Source organism: Symphodus melops (assembly GCF_947650265.1).
Source record: "Symphodus melops genome assembly, chromosome: 13".
Classification (NCBI taxonomy): domain Eukaryota; kingdom Metazoa; phylum Chordata; class Actinopteri; order Labriformes; family Labridae; genus Symphodus; species Symphodus melops.
In genome coordinates, this window is record NC_136703.1 from 16,194,380 (window position 1) to 16,205,701 (window position 11,322).

General features: G+C 43.8%; 2 protein-coding genes across 3 annotated transcripts; one reads left to right on the forward strand and one right to left on the reverse strand.

Annotated features, from left to right (window-relative positions):
* Positions 1-347: 347 nt before the first annotated feature.
* Positions 348-11,083, forward strand: LOC306833345 (transmembrane prolyl 4-hydroxylase-like; the record flags this gene model as incomplete). 2 transcript variants are annotated; one of them, XM_079358550.1, is made up of 10 exons in its annotated part: positions 348-472; positions 609-978; positions 1,586-1,667; positions 6,588-6,784; positions 6,946-7,036; positions 8,053-8,215; positions 8,316-8,501; positions 8,725-8,815; positions 9,029-9,152; positions 9,745-11,083. In XM_079358550.1, the coding sequence occupies 10 exons, from the start codon at positions 348-350 to the stop codon at positions 9,957-9,959; spliced, it is 1,644 nt and encodes a 547-aa protein (XP_079214676.1). In that variant the 3' UTR covers positions 9,960-11,083. The 2 variants fall into 2 exon arrangements, with proteins under 2 accessions (XP_079214676.1, XP_079214677.1); XM_079358551.1 differs by lacking the exon at positions 9,745-11,083 and adding an exon at positions 9,225-9,544.
* On the reverse strand, positions 1,729-5,518 carry LOC306833347 (secreted frizzled-related protein 5). The gene is made up of 4 exons (XM_079358553.1): positions 3,211-5,518; positions 2,637-2,812; positions 2,471-2,557; positions 1,729-2,380 (listed from the first exon to the last, which is right to left on the reverse strand). The coding sequence occupies exons 1-4, from the start codon at positions 3,768-3,770 to the stop codon at positions 2,061-2,063; spliced, it is 1,143 nt and encodes a 380-aa protein (XP_079214679.1). The 5' UTR covers positions 3,771-5,518; the 3' UTR covers positions 1,729-2,060.
* Positions 11,084-11,322: the final 239 nt, after the last annotated feature.

Consider the following 11,322-nt stretch of genomic DNA (forward strand, 5'->3'; position numbering starts at 1 on the left):
TGTAGAACTAGTCCTGTGCAATAATTGTAGGCTACCATATGAGGTACAACAAAATCTACAGATTCCTATTTAGTCCTTTAGATACATTTTTAGTACATTAAAGTGTGTTATTTTATTGCCTGGGTAGTTATACTGGAAACGCCAGCAGTGGATAGTTTTGACTCACTTCAGCTGTGTTGCAAAGGTTATGTCCGCTAGAGGCCGCTAGCGGTTCACTGTGCCATCAGACCTGATGAGCCTTCACGCGCAGTCGTTAGCTGCTCTCCTTGTTGTTAGGGAGGTTGTCAGGGGCAGCGCTAGGAGCGCACCTACCAGTTAGCTAACACGGGATTAAGGGAGTTTGGTTAATGATGACATTGTTATTTCTCAGAGTAAACGACTGCCGATACATCTACTCTTTGGCTCGGGGCTGCCCAATTCATTCGGTCTACAAGCGGCAGACACGACAGCGTCAAGTATCAAACAAACAGAGGTTTGCCCCATAGCTGGCTAACTGTTAGCTAGGTGGCTAACGCCCCGCATCCAGCTAACGATTTCAAGTAATAAACATTGGCGGTGACAGTACCTTGTGAATAATACCCTTTATTGTTTGTGGACGATTTGTTGAGAATGGAAGAAGAACAGGAAAGTATAATAGAAGAGGAGGAGGAGGAATATGAAGACAAACCATTATCAACACGTTACAGACCTCCCTTTCGCACCGCTCGGATGCAAATCCAGAGAAGTAATGTCTGTTCTCGGGCTTATTTTGTTGTGGTCATGGTCTTTTTCCACTTATACATCCTGAATGTGATCGGCCTACTGCTTTATGTGCACTACAACAACGGCCCTGGTGATCTGGTCAGTGGAGAAGGTGACAACTCAGCAGCATCAGTCAGTCAGAGTGAGACTGCCTCCTCGTCCAGTCCTCCTCCTGCCTCACAAGAGCTGCACGTGGAGGACCACAGTTTCAGTCTACCTCGAATAGAGGGGATACGGGTGAGGGGAACTCTTTCATCGTTTGTATTTCTTTTTCTACTTCTGCCCTCGGGGATGCGTTTCTGGGCAATGCAAACCGTTTTTACCCAAGTGCCCCCAATCCTAACCCCAACAAACCCAGAATCTGCTGTTTTAAATAACAAGTTTACCTCTGGTGGACTGTATAGTTCTTTAAAAGATTAGTTTTTACTTTTTTTATTGTATAATGTTATTTGCACAGATATATTGCCCTACCTCTTCTCTTTTTACTGTCTTGCACTGTTTCCTTTTCCTTTTTTTTACGAGAGCTGCTCTTTTTTAAAATTTGGTTGTGTCTGCACAATAAAAGGATTCTGATTCTACCACTTAAATGTACACAACAGCAAAATATGACACTTTTTTTGCTAAAACACCTATCCAGGCAGATAAGGAAATTTATTTCCAGCCCTCTTAATCTAAGCTGCTGGCTCTCAATAGGCAATTTGCTATACTGTCATTTAAATGTAGCAGCCAAACCTAAATATTGTAAATGATCTGAATAGAGTGATAATTAGATTTGCAAAAGTATCTATGCATTTGACCCCGCTAAGCATAAGTGTGTTGAAGCTTGTGTCTTGCCCATCTGCAGGTGGGTCATGTTCAGCAGGTGTCCCTTGTGCCAGACAGAACGCACGAGATGAAGACCATCAGCCTAAAACCTCTGCTATTTGGTAAGTGAACTGCTGTCTGTGTATGTGCTGCTATTCATAAATGAAAAGGTGTGACGTCAGGTTATGGAACAAAACGTTTAATTTTCTCGAAGCCGTACAAATATATAAACCAGCAATATTTACTTAAAATACACAGATATTTACACTCTCTCTTTCGTTCTTCGACGTCCTCTGTCTGCGACATGCAGTGTTGATATTCTATGAGGACCTTTCTGAAACAGCTGACTGCTTGTATCCCTTCTATAACCACTGACGTTTAGACAGGATTGGAGTAGACAAAGATTAGATTACAGGAAGAGGTATTTAGAAACATTCTAAATACTATGTCTATCCTTCCCCTATGCGTAGCTGTTCCTGTTACATCTCAGTACCTTCCTACCGTAACATGTAAGCCTAGTTCCTGCATCTGTAATGTTTCCATTTGCGTGCAGCTGCCATCAGGTTCTTGTCTCGTCTATGCCATGCGTAAACTTTATTCACCACCAGGCGCTCCCCCTGCACCGTGCCCGTCACGAGGAACGTCCCGCCCCGTGGGTTGTGCCTTGTCATGTTTCTCACGCAGGTGGCGTCCCTCTCTAGCCACAGCTCAACGCGCGAACGGATCTGCCCGCCTAACAGGGGTCCGTGCTTCAAAACATCCAGTTTGGCAGCCAGCGAGAACTGAGAGAGACTCACTGGACTGTACTTGAGGCGCGTGAGACGCAATTTCACAACTGGGGAAAGAGAGACGATGAGCGTAAACCAGAAATGCCATGAGCTTTATTAAAGGAAATATCAGGCAGAAGAGTAAGGGGGTCACTCACCAAAGTCACTCCTACAAAAGGTCTCCAGTGTGTCTTTTGAAGGGGGGGCTTCCTGCAGCTCACAATCCCGACAGCTCGCTTGAGGCACTGAAATAGGCAAACCATTTATTAGCTTGTTTGTTTGATAAGGTTAATATATTGTGCGTTTATGTCAGAAGTTTCCTACCTACACGGCCCCCTGACTGAGCTGTGCTGTTCGTGATCGAGGAGATACACAAGAGATGGTCTGCAGGATACTGGTCACAGCGCAGGATTTCTGGCCAGGGGTAGCCGTAACAGCTCATGATGGGTGCACATCTGTCCCGTACGGATTCACACAAACTTTTACAGGGGGATATAAACCTGACAAAAGAAGAGTCGGAGATTGTAGTATTTAGTAAATAAAAGGATTTGGATTGATCGTTGAGTGCTGCGTAACAGGACTGGATTAGTTTTGGGTTGCTCCTCGGTCTGCTTTGTTGACTGAGTGATGCTAATGTGACAGAAAGTAGATAATGGAGCTTCAGTTGGGAGGTTTCTGTGTGAAATCAGAGCATTCCACAGAGACTCGTCGCAATTTGCATTCAAAAGGTGTTAACCCTGTATGACCCTGATCTGAAATAACCTAATCATAAATCTTGTTTTGGTTTGTTTTTTCCCTTTCTGATAAAGCTCTTCTACTGTTTGCGCTCAGCCCTTCTGCGAAAAAAGTAGTGAATATTTGCTTCAAGAAATAAGATTTCGGTTTCTTTTTTACTTACCTGTCAAGGCAAATGGGTGCAAAAAGAGAGCAGAGAAAGATGCGGGCATCAGGGTGACACTCTCGAGCAAGTAGAGGCAACCAGCTGGCACTCTGCTGTACGGCTTCAGCAGGAGACTCATGGCCTAGCAAGTTGGGCATCCTCATGGTATCATAACCGATGTTTTGGCACAAAGCCATTCCCGTCGGGATCGGTAAACAGCGGGAGGAACTGCGAGGCTCCCACAGTCCACCTTCTCCTACGGCAAGCATGGACCTGAAGCCGGTGGTCGTACCAGGGTCCCCCCACGCGTCACCATCCTCTGCTGCCGCCTTAGAATCACGCACATCTCCAATTCTGGTGTCAGCGTAGCCGTCAACACTCGCCCGGTCACCGCCATTGTCTTTGAGCCCAGATCTCACCCTACCCTCAGCCCTCGGACGCCCCCCTTGTCCCGCTCTTCCTCTGCCAGGACCCAGCGCTAACGTGCTGCTCGGCCCGGCAAGCAAAAGGAGAAAGAGGAGGGAGGTGGAATTTAAGAACTTGCTGAGGATAAAATGAGGGCAGAGCACTACAGTCATCCTGTGACAGGAGATGAAGAGCACTAATCCTGGAGTGTGTCTCTTGAGTGAATGTAGACCCCTGGTTGGGAGGATGGCAGAATAGGTGTTTTTATAGGGGGCGGTGATTACATTTGCATAGGAAGGGGAGGTGTATAGTAGAGAAGAGAGAAGGGCCGGGGCACAAAATAAAGTGTTATTACAGATGCAAATCCACTTGCCTTCATGAGCAAATTTTAAGTGTGTTTGACAGAGCTCCAGATTAATAATCTGGATGATTGGTCATTTGGATACTTTTGGCTTTCGTCCATTTCCATCCCCACAGTTTGAATTGAGGAACAGACCGGCCCTCATGGAGTGAAACTCCCCCGCCTTTTCCATCCTCATTTTCTTACAACCCACTATTAACAAAGCTGTCCTGCCCCGACCTCTTTCTTATTTAAACTTCTTCTTTGTTTTTGTTTTTTTTTGTCCACAAATGCTAAGTAAGAGGAAAATGTTTGGATGCTTTTACGAGTTCTCCTACTGTACTATAAAAAGAGAAATACGATGGCCACATTGTAGGGTCGTTGAAGAGCTCTAACACCTCACATGAGAAAACAAACAATACTGTGAGAATTGAGTGAATTGTTTGAAGGAATGATGCTCAATTTCACATATTCCTTCTTCTTCTTATGGTGTGTGTGTGCGTGGGCGCTGCTTGCGTTGATCCTACAAAGCAAGATTTGTGATGTCATCGCTTGGGGCTTTGAGACATAATGTTTGGATTTTTTTTCTCCCATATTCTGATGTTTTAAAGACCACAAGATAAATCAAACGGTAAAGAAAATAATAAGAGCATGTATGAAAACTCATCAGTAGTTGTTGTAGCTCAAATGGGTGCTGCTTGTGGGTTTTGTGTGTATGAACTGGTGCTTAGGTCGCAACCAAAATTGGCGTCGCCCTGCTGTGTCACCATGGCCTGATTCCTGTTCAGACAAGGAGGTCACTTCCTTTCCGGGGGATAGACAGTGTTGGGAGGGAGGCTCAGAGTCCCCCTTCATTCATATCAGTTATCCAGATTAATGAGGCTTGACTGGACAATAGGAATTAACCAAGTGGGTACAGTGTCAAAGACACGGGTGACAAACAAGGTCCTTACTGTACAGGCAGCCAACCTGCCGGAAGCCTTTCATTAAGAGAGGAAACCAGCATCAGACATGGAGGGCTGCGGGAACGACAAAAAGGTTGGATTAAGTTAAAAAAAAAAAAAAAAGAATCCAACAGAATTCTTTAAACCGACTTTTTAATGTTGGAACTAAACTGGAGAAGAAGCAGAATGAGTACACCCTGTCTTTTTTTTTGTCCTTACACTGCTATCTACAAATTAATAAAAGATTCCCAGAAGCCTGCACTGTTTCCATTCTGCCCCGGGAGAAATCCAGTGTTGTCATTCATTAAAACTGCCCTTGGGATGGACTATAGCACAAACCGCTCACAGGGAAGAGACAAAAGAGGTCAAAATGCTCCAGCAACACTTCTAGTATGAAGAACAACTTCATCATCAAATTAGAGCGACACGTTTCGGCCTGTGGCGTTCGTCAGAGGCGTTCGTCAGATCACAAACATTATTTAAATAGGGCAGGTAGGTTGTAAGGTATAAAAAATGAAAAAGGTAAAGACAACCAATACATCCACATATATGTATTTTAGCCAATAGGGCGCATGCAAAGGTGGTTAGGTTTGTTGGTCAGGTGATGTGGAGGTGAGGGGCGTGTCCATCAAAAGCAAGGACGACCTGCAAAAAGTAGAAACACATCCTCACAGCATCATTAATTAGCATCGAATGAAGTTATGCAATTGTTTAAAGGGTTTAACAACTCCTGCAGTTAGCTGATGGGATTCAAAGAGACAAAGCTATTTCTTCCTCTTGTCTGGGTTCTTAGAAGTCTCTGCATGATCAGTATATTCTGAGCCCAGGGAAACAAACATGTGCTCTTTATTAGGTTGTTTGTTTGATAAGGTTAATATATAGTGTGTTTATGTCAGAAGTTTCCTACGTTGGACTCGTTCTAATCATGTTAGTAAATGCATCCACTGATCAACGCGATCTCATATTTGCACCTTCACACTTACAGGCCGTGTTTGGCAATCTAACGTAATCATCCGACAGATCAAGTCAGCACTGAGTATCAACCGAGATCCTTTGATCCACTTAAAAGTCAACGACTCTCTCAGGTTTGGTTGAAGCTGTCTGTTTGCAGACTTGACAGTAGGAATATAAAGTCTCATGTTACAGTGTTGGTGGTGTGAATCCATCATTGAAGAGTGAACATTTCAGTGGATATGCTTTTATCAATTGTTGGCTTCACTGTTACGTAATCATTGTATGTAATGTGCATATGAATGTGTGAGTCATTGTGTTCTGGAAAGGTCTGGAAACTAACTAACATCGTCAGCCACACTTTGCGTCGCTTACAGTGTTTCATTATTTCCCATTAGGATGATTCATCCTTGATCCTTTCTCTGGACTTTAGTAGACTCTGCAGGGTCTGCATGCCCTGTTGTCAAAAGTCCCTAGACCTTCAGTAAGCACATAACCCCGAGCTTCTACCCCAGAACTACATTTCTACCCTGCTAGATCTGTTGGAAATGCAGGGAGTTCCTCAAAAAGACCATGATTCTCGGGGTTTCCTCCGCTGGAAACAGGGCTTAAGGGCTTGCTCGTACTGTGATAAGGTGGCCTTTTCCTTTTCTTGTGTGTGTAAAAAAGTTGGAAGTCGTATGTAACTATTGGTGTTCACGGCAGTACGGTGCCCTTACAATCAGCATGGTTGTCTTCTCCTCGTTTTCTGTCAGAGATCCCGGGCTTCCTGTCGGAGGAGGAGTGCCGTGTGGTGGTGCAGCTGGCTCAGCTCAAGGGTCTGACGGAGAGCCAGACGACCGCAACCAGGCAGGGACAAGAGGAGTCAAACCAGCCACTCCTATCTCTCAGCACGGAGGAGGTCTTCAGCCTGCTGGACCTAAACCAGGACAGGCTGCTGCAAAAGCAGGAGGTGATTAGGAGAGATGCTCTTCGTGTTGAACGGGGGAAATCGCTTTTACGAACTATCCTCTCAGACAATAATGTGTTTTTTTAGGTTTTTTTTAGATTGACCGTCAGAAGAGCATGAATCATTTTGATGAAATAACACTAAAGATCTGCTCTCTCCTGCAGATTGCGAGTCACTCACGCTCCCGTGATGGAACTTGGTTGAACCCAGACAACTTGCGGCAGATACTCACCGGCCTTGAAACCTGCCCAACAGGTTAGTCGCCTCGTTGTTTTTGTGTCTCCTCATTTGTGGCTGTTTTATCCTTTTTCCCCCCATGTAGAACAAAGCATGAGAGGAGTTGAGTTTTTCGGAGTACAGAAAACGGTACATCTATTCTTTGTCAGTCTTTAAGTTCTCAGTCTTGTTTGAACTTTGTTGCCGAACTGGGACACCTACATGTCATATTTGTTTGTCAAAATGTTACTTTTTGTTACGATGGGCCATCAGATGGGTGCTACTATTTCTTACATTAAAGTCTATTTATGAAGAAGATGTCTGTTCACATAGCACACATAACAAATCTGCTCAACTTCCAGCATGTGCATGTGTGTGTGTGTGTCCATAGTAGTTGTGTACTTGTCAGGGTAATTGGCTGACAGGTGGATGTGATTGCATGCGAGTCTTTGTTTGTGCCAAGGCCGGAAGAGGAGTGACACCGTTTTTTGACCTGATGCCATTGTGCCAGGCGTTTTACAGTACACATCCCAGTCCGGATGTTCCTCATCCTATCTCATTAAAAACTGATTATTCTCCAACCCCTCCCCCCCCTACCACCACCAACTAACTATCTCCTCCACACTCTTTCGCAAACCCGCCACCCCCACACCGGCCACCTTGTCTCTACCACCCCAAAGCTATTGTTGCAGCTGGGGTGCGGCCTCTCGGGGGAACTGATGGGGGGGGGGGGGCATGTACGGGACAGCATACGGGACACAAAAGACTGGAGGAATAAAGAGAGGGAAGGCTGGTAAATCACTCACCTCATCCTCACTACATGAATTAAGAGTTTAATCTGAAAGTAAGTGAGTAAGTGAAGTGGAGTCGTGATACTAAAAAACGGACTGGTTCAGTATTCTCCCAAGGCATCATTCATATCTATCGTTGTGAGGTTCTAATCTTTGCTGTGTTGTATTTGTATGATGTACTTTAATGCACTCCAGCTTTGAGCGACACGAAAGAGAAAATAAGTCTTCTTTTTTTGATGTTTATCTTTGTGTTTTTTATGGCAGGGATGCTAACCTTGGAGGACTTCAGGCGTGTTTATGACGTCTCCCAGCACCCGGGACAACAGCGGAGAGGGAAGCTGCACAGTCGATTCAAACAGAGGAGCAAACATACGTGGCTTTACCAAGGCCACGGGTCCCACCACGTGCTCCACACTCTCAGGAACAGGTGAGTTGAGGAGCGCACACACACACAAACACACACACACACTATTTGCCACGCTTTATGTTGTAGTTTTTTAACATCCTTGTGGTTTTTTTGCGCTCAGAGTGACCAGTCTCACACGTCTGCCGTCAGCTTTGGTTGAGCTGAGTGAGCCGCTGCAGGTTATCCGCTATGAGCACGGAGACTTCAGTAATGCCCACCATGATAGCAGCCCTTCGCATTCGGAGATTACCTGTGCGCACACACGACTGGCCGGAAACACGTCCGCTCTCACAGAGGTCTCATGCAGGTTTGTCGGACTTTTATTTCCTTTCAGGATTCTGTTTCCTCTCTTCTGTTTCCGTGATTTTTGGTAGGATAAGAATTAGACAGCCCACAGACCCTTGTCTCAAAATGATCATTTCATTTTACTGATAATAAAATGTGTTTAGACATAAAATATCAGCACATAGTTTTCCTATTTTATGTTTCAGTAGATTTACTCTGACTTTCTTTTTTTTTTTCTATCTCAGGTACCTCACAATGCTTTTCTACCTCAGCTCTGTAGAGGAGGGTGGTGAGACCACCTTTCCTGTGGCTGATAACCGTACATATGATGAGCAGGTGAGTGTGCAGTTTTCTCACCACTCTTAAAACAAGCTGCCTCTTTGTTTTTTTCTGCTACTGGCAAATGAAGATAACTGTTTAATGACCTGAGTGCTGTTGATAACATGCAGACGTTGCTCACTCGTGACAAGGAATCTGACACTTTAGTAAACACAGTGTGCCAAAAATAAATGATTAGACACGAGCTGTTGACAGTTTTGCGTGTCCTAGGCACTGGTCCAGGACGGCGTTGATTTGATAGACACCCAGGAGACATGTGGCAGAGGGAACTTGAGAATAAAACCTACTGCTGGGACCGCCCTCCTCTGGTACAACCATCTCTCTGATGGTAGAGGTAAGAACAGAGGACTTCACTGTATTCTTTCTACTCGCACATCCAGTCTCGTATCATGCCACTTGCTTAAAGTCTTCATCCTTAGAGCCCCATCAGCAAGTGTCCTTTTTACCCCCAACTTCCCAGTGGATCACATTCGACTTCTGTCCACCATCTTTATCGACGATAACTCTGATAGAATGTAAGAACTAAGATCTCTGTCAGAGTTCCTTAATAAAACAAACTCTTTTCATTTACACTGATTGACAGTGAGTCCAGTGTCATCGGGGAATTCCATTTAAAACTGCTGCTAATAAGAATATCTAATCTATAGTAATAACTACTTTAACTAAACATGTTAAGATTCTGGTGACTCTGGGCAGTCGTGTCATGCACCTAATGTACGGAGGTCACTATCTATAAAAACATTCAAAAAAAGATGATGGTGACCTCGCAAAAGTGTTGAAATCTTACTACAAAGAACAATGATGAGATTTTGTAGTCCTTACAGTAAAGACGGAAGCATTCAGTCCTTAAACATCTAACATTTGGTGTGATAATAAATAGAAAATAAAGGCCTGTTGTTGTTCATTTCTCCTCACAATTTCTCCAGGTTGGATGGGAGAGCTTGATGAATACTCCCTCCATGGCGACTGCCCCATCCAACAAGGGGTGAAGTGGGTGGCCAATAACTGGGTGAATGTGGACCCAGACAGCCAGCGGCAGGCCCGTTATCAGAGACTAGTTACACAGAGGAATCAAGCTAAGCCGGGCATGGAGGAGCATTACCAACCTCTCTCACACAGCAACCTCCACCAGGATCTATAGCCTGGCCTACTTAATAACAAGACCAGGTGCCCACCGTTTAAAAACTATGTCACTCTTACCTTCATGACGCAGGTGGATCTGACAGACCTTTCTCTCCATGTCTGATAACCGTTTTTGTATTCAAAACTACACAAAAAGCATTCCAGATGTTTTCTCCCTTCATGAAATCTGTTCGGCAGTTCTCTATTTAATCCATCCTACGCCGTGGATACACTGTGCGATTTCAGGGAGATTCAGACCAGATTCTTGAGTTGTACTGATTTTGAAATACTGTTAGTCATGCAGTGTCACAGTCACTGCTGCTCCTGACTGGTTTGGTTAATTTCTGACATGCTCACTCTTTGCACACACTCGCACAGTAAGAGCAGAGCCGTGAGCCTGATTTCCTGATTTCCTTTTCCTGATTGCATAAACTGGTAGACATCGTCTGAAAGCACCCAGGTAACAGCAGGTTTCCCTGTCTGGTATGACTGAAAGGATATGAATGTCTATCTAATTTTCTGTTCCTATTTGAGCATTCTAGTGGTTGTGCATGTTAAATGATTAACTCTTCCACTGCAACATTTTCACAATCGTACAGTGTATTCCCGGCCTTAAAGAAATGACCATTTGTTTATCATAGCTACGACAGGTATCATGATATATGTTGGAAAGGGCAGTCATGTTTAAGAGTTTGCCTGCATCCTTGCCTTTCATTTAGGCCCCACTTGCAGGTAAGTGTTACTTGTTATAGGTAAAAGGTTTTTGTCTAAAGACATATCAAAGAATTATTGATAAATGTGATTATTTAAGTCTGTTTTGTATCAAGAGTATATCATGAAATCATATTTATTAAGGGGGTAGCCTCTCATCCTTGACTGGACAAAATGATTACTCTTAATGCTGGCTGTTTGAGGCCAGTCTTCAGGTGTTATTCAGTGTTTGTGTTTCTTATCCTCACAATTCAAGAATATTTAATATATATTTAATTGTCCAAGCATATTTATTTGTGTGTTATTTATCACCACTATTTATTTGTTCAAGTTACAGGAATTCATATTTATTACAGCGTGTTGTTGCACTGGATTTGTCGATGTATTTTATTGTTTTTGTTCTATGCCAGTAAATATAAAGATGTTGTTTTATTGGAAGTGTTAAGAGTGTCGTCATTGACAAAAAAGCTGCTAGTATAGAAAATGTCCACTAGGTGTCACCCGACTACTCAAAACAATGTATGTAAATTACAGTCTAGAGCAAGGCTTTCATCGTTGGTGCTTTTAATTGACTGCTTCAATAAGCTGTTAGAGCCAGCTCCTTTGGGACTACTTTATCAGCATGTGTGCTTAAACAATACAAATACACACGTACATTATACTGATATGTA